General features: G+C 41.4%; 1 protein-coding gene across 1 annotated transcript; it reads right to left on the reverse strand.

Moving 5' to 3' along the window:
* Positions 1-498: 498 nt before the first annotated feature.
* On the reverse strand, positions 499-1,233 carry LOC135479784 (diaminopimelate epimerase-like). Its single transcript, XM_064759690.1, has one exon. It carries the CDS (start codon positions 1,231-1,233, stop codon positions 499-501), a length of 735 nt encoding a protein of 244 aa, XP_064615760.1.
* Positions 1,234-5,281: the final 4,048 nt, after the last annotated feature.

Consider the following 5,281-nt stretch of genomic DNA (forward strand, 5'->3'; position numbering starts at 1 on the left):
AGACAAAACGTCAGGCTGTATCCGTGACATTGGCAGTGGATGCAAACAGGGGATACTGTAGAACCAAACAGCTTAGTACTGGTGACGCCAACGTTCATCGGAATAGAAGAAGGCTTTTACTATTTCGTTTTTGGAACTGACTTCATTAAATGGCATTTCGAAGATGAGTTAGATAGCATAGCAAATATATAGATCACAATTTCTGTTTTTTCAGTGAGAATCGTTGTGGTATAGGTGCTAATACCGTTATGGAATTGTAATTCAATGGTGAAATCAATAAATCGACCATTTATCCCCTGTCTGTATGTTTACCTTTGGGAAAAGTCGTCTGTCACACCATAACCATGTATAACCTTTTAATCGATCACTGGGTTAATGGCATAAACAAACCATTCTATAATATCAAGGCAAGCTGAGCAGATTGTTCTCCCCGGTTATAAAATCTCCCTGTCAATTATTTATGTGATCCTATAGACAATTTTTCATTTGTTCAGTCCACTAGAGATCACGCAACACTCCTTCGAACATGTGACATGCAGGACCAATTAGATACACGTCTGAGAATTCCCTCTCACCCACGCGCAAAGCCGTCACCGTTAGTGTCCCAAGACGAACTCTGACATTAACTTTCACTGACGTCGGTTCAGTGAACGCTGACCCTCGACTTACCGTGACAAGCGCAGCGCCAGTTCCACACGCCAGCGTCTCGCCGTTGACGCCGCACTCGTAACTTCGCATGGAAATCTCACTCGTTTTTTCGGGGCAAGTTTGGACGTAAGCTTTGACAAATCCCTGTTTGTGTCCGGTGTCATATATTTTCCGAAGTTCATCGCCATCCTGCTGAACGTCAATGCTTTCTAGGTCGTCAAAGTATGCAACGAGGGTTAAGGTGCCGGTAAAAATCTGATAATTATTGTTTACCACTCTATCAATCCCCCTGTCTATGTCTTTCATCTTAAGATGCACCAGGCCAGACTGACTGTCCACACGGCCAACGTGTTCTCCGTCGTATGCACAGAACGTAACATCCTCGTCTGCCGAAGCCAGGCCAAGCTGAATTGCAAACTTCACAGCACAACGCCCACCGATCTCCACCAACCCGTCCGCACCAATCCCAGTTCTAGGCTCGCATAATCTGACGACAAAAGTTTCTTGAGAGACGTCTATCCGCCTGTCTCTGTTGTCCATAAATATGAAATTGTTTCCCAAAGCGTTGTACTTTGAAAATTCCATTGTTTGTACCCGCCAGCAACTGTTCATTCAGTAAAATCTGTTTTCAGAAGTCCCGACGTGGAGTGCTAATTACAAATATCTATCTGTATGTGTCATGACCTACATTTCATTCGCAAGGCGTGTGAAGTAATCTTATAAACACGATACTAGAGACTTTATTGTGTACATTACATATCTCCACTACGTTATTGTCAGCACGCTACGCATGACCGCGCATGAAGTGCTATTTCAGTTCGTTACGCTACCAGCGCACGGATTAACAAAGTGTTGCTCATCTCTCACGCCGTCCAATCAGAATCGATTCTGTATGCAATGAAGCCATGGTGATTCCTCCTACTTCATTTATTTTCCTGTAACCGGGTTGGGCTACATTAGACACAGTGGGTACCCTACTTAAAAGACAAAGTCCATTTCTCCGTTTGAATTGCTATATTCAAGGGAAAATTATAGCGGAGGGAAAACAGTGGCTTCACGCTGTAATGTCACTGTAATATAAAGACACAAGTGTCAGCTGTGATTTTTGTGCAGAATATTTACAGTGTATACAAATCTCACAATATGACAAGTATTACAGTTTATCGGAATATTACAGTGTAACGTAGCACCCACAGGGCGAACATCACAACATTGCTGTAACCTTGACAACATACAACATCTAAATCTGTCAAATACACATCCCCACATAAGACTAAGGAATTAGCCAAATTTACACAACTTGCCTTCCGTAAGTGGTCTCAGTGAAGAAGCACTAGATAAAAGAGCGGTGGAAATCCGTCCTGCAACAAGGAGTAACATTACACGTACATGCACCCTAAGGACTCCTTCGTCGTCATATGACTGAAAAATTGTTAAATATAAGCGTCGAGTCCGACATTCATATACCATTCGTAGTCCGTAAAAGGCGTTCCAAGTCGATAATCGCAAGATCCATTTCCAAAACAACGTTTAACACTAACTGCCAAATACAAAGGTAGGCCTATGTAAGAAATTATACAAATAGGAAATAAAGGCGGTAACACACAAGAGAGAAGCGGTCATCAGTTTTCAATCATGCCGGGCAGACAATGAATATTCCAGGCATGAATTCCATATCAAAGTTCAAATTCGTAGTCCTTGAATGAGTTCCATGTCAAATAACAATTAAACAAGTATCTCAGTCGCGCTTAAATTGCAACTGTTCATAAAGGCATTATGCTGATGTAATGAGCATGGCTACCTTTACGGTCCCTAGCCCCAGGTTGAGCGGTATTAGATACAGTTTGAAAATGACGAGCGTTACAGACTCTAACCGATCAGATTGTGATTCCAAAGTAACGGACGATTACGTCTTTCCCGTTAATATGTAAAGATCTCATGCTACAAGAGGCGCCATTTATGATGTTACACATGACATACAAGATAGGCGGTTACACTGGGCAACCAGCGCCATCTATGTTGTTAAATACCATGTTCGTGATAGATATGTACATAGGAATAACAGCGCCGCCTATGTGGTTGATCACAATGCAGATCGCCAGAGATTCTGAACGCTCTGTCCATACCTGCCAACGAGAGTGTTATACTCATTGTAAAATTTGAGAAACTTATAATGAAGGCGTTTGATGGAGTATCCTTGACAAACTAGTTTTTGAACTACCAACTTGTGACGCAGATTGAAGTCATCACAATTAACGCAAGATCTGACAAATGCTACAAGTCGAGATATGCATACGCCATATGCCACACGGCCTTTGGTATATTGCTATGTAAATAAGGATAATTTACAATATCAAAATTGAAATTATCCCTGGTTATGGAGGTCATTGCTCACAGGCCACCTTAGATTTGCTTCACCATCACCGTCGTATGGTCAGCATTTGACAGCAAATCGCTTCTTTAACTCCACGACGTCTTGACGAGTTGGTCTATGGTCAGTGTGCGTGCTTTTTTTGCAGGGCAGAGGCGGAACTGACTAGTGGCGCCCTCACGGGCTGCTAACACTATTGTAAGGGGAGATAACGCATATACCATTTGCACAATGGAAGGAGACGTCCCTCCGGCTACATTTCATTTTTATAATTTCTTATACCATAGAAAATGTACAATTTGGAATTGTACAATATTGTATAAAACCGTGGGAATGAAACCGAGGGTGTTGTTTTATTCCTTCAAATAGAATACTAGTTCACTGCATAAAGAACAGAAATGTGAAAAATTCAGTCATAATGAACATGAATTACTTTCAGAACTAAAACAGCCATAATGACGATATATTTTCTACTAGAAAATATAACGGAAAAAGTACCATATAGCATTAGCAAGGATACTGTCGCGGTCCAATATATATTGTTTTATATTTTTATTAAATGACGACATTGGATTTAAATAGGCGCTTACGGCGTTTACTTTGCAAAGTTCGGAGACCTGGGCCCACTTGCACAGAAAGGTTTAAGCCATAATCGACTGTAGACCGTACAACTGAGTCAGAATTTATTCTATAAAAAAGCTCGCCGCTTGCACATAGAAATTGTCGAGCGGTTGGAATTTTTTGAAGTTACAATCGAGAAGGTAGGCCAAATGCAATTCGTACACAGACATTGTACCAGTCAATATCTTTTCTTGTCTTCATTTTCAAAAGAGTTCTACATCATAATAATTCAGCAGCATGTGACAAAACGCTCGTAACATATTTTTAAGACAATTGTATCGCTCATCATTGCAAACCCAGTCAAAAAGTACTAACTAAGGCAAGTATTTGTTCTTAACTTTAACTGTGAGGCTATTGTAAATATTTACAGCGGTTTTGACTCGATTGTAATTTCTGATTGTAAGTTACAACAATCGTAGCTTACAATCCTTTCGTGCAAGAGGGTGTCGATTGTAAGCTATGGCTACGATCAAGATCTTAGTGATTTGCAATCAACTTAAGCCTATGGCCCTTTTTGCAAACTGCCCCTAGGAATGAAGCTCAGCTCCGGCAGGTCCTCGTCATACCTTAAAGAATAGTAGGCCGTGTTATTGCTGCCTCCCCTGTCGCTCAGCAATTGGAGGTTAGAGCAGAGTTGTATCGTTGTCAGTGTAATTGGGTGTAACTGGGTGGGGTATCATTATCTGGTGCCTTCGACATGAGGGCACTTTGGGGGCATGGACTCGTACTGCCACAAGAAGACATAATTTATGTACACACATCGTCTTGTGACTGAAAACTTGTTAAGTGTGACGTAAAGAGCATAAATATATGTGGTTACATGTGATCACTTTGCCCTCACTGCTCTGGTTTTACTCGGTGTGCTGTACAAGTGTAAAAACAATCAAACGATAGGTGCATTTGTTTATGTATACGCATCATCTTCCTCACTAATTGTCAACTGTGGAAATGATTTTGAGAGAACAGCTATTGAAGATTGTACCCGTAAATGTAACCCGTGAAAAGGATCACAGTGTAATTGTCGAAATAACTCACGTAACCCTGGGAGCAAAGGACGTAGCTATGATATTAATATAAAACATAATTAAAGACACAGTAGTGCACAAAACTAGAGCGGTGGCAGTGCAATAGTCACGTCAGCGGTGAAATCTCTAAGAGCAGCAATCTACACACCACCTTACACCATGGCTTGAGCAAGATCAGAAAAAAAATGTGCAGTGATCTTAAAGGCATTTTATTAGATTTATTTATTTATTTCATTGGTGTTTTACGCCGCACTCAGGAATATTTCACTTATACGACAGCGGCCAGCATTATGGTGGGAGGAAACCGGGTACAACCCGGGGGAAACTCACGACCATCCGCAGGTTGCTGGCAGCTCTTCCCACTTACGGCCGGAGATGAAGCCAGCATGAGCTTGACTTGAACTCCTCCCATCCCCCTCCCGTTTTATTAGACGGTACTCCAAATGCTGTGTTGTGATAACATTTAACATAGAAAAAATAACAGACTACGGTTATGGTTAGTCTACCAGCAGAATCCTGGATTACACAGAGAGTGATTTTCTGCATATTGTTATTCATTTAATAATAAGGCTTTAATCTCTGCACTAAACTCCCCCCCCCCACCCCCCGATATCCG

Source organism: Liolophura sinensis, chromosome 12 (assembly GCF_032854445.1).
Source record: "Liolophura sinensis isolate JHLJ2023 chromosome 12, CUHK_Ljap_v2, whole genome shotgun sequence".
NCBI classification, from domain to species: domain Eukaryota; kingdom Metazoa; phylum Mollusca; class Polyplacophora; order Chitonida; family Chitonidae; genus Liolophura; species Liolophura sinensis.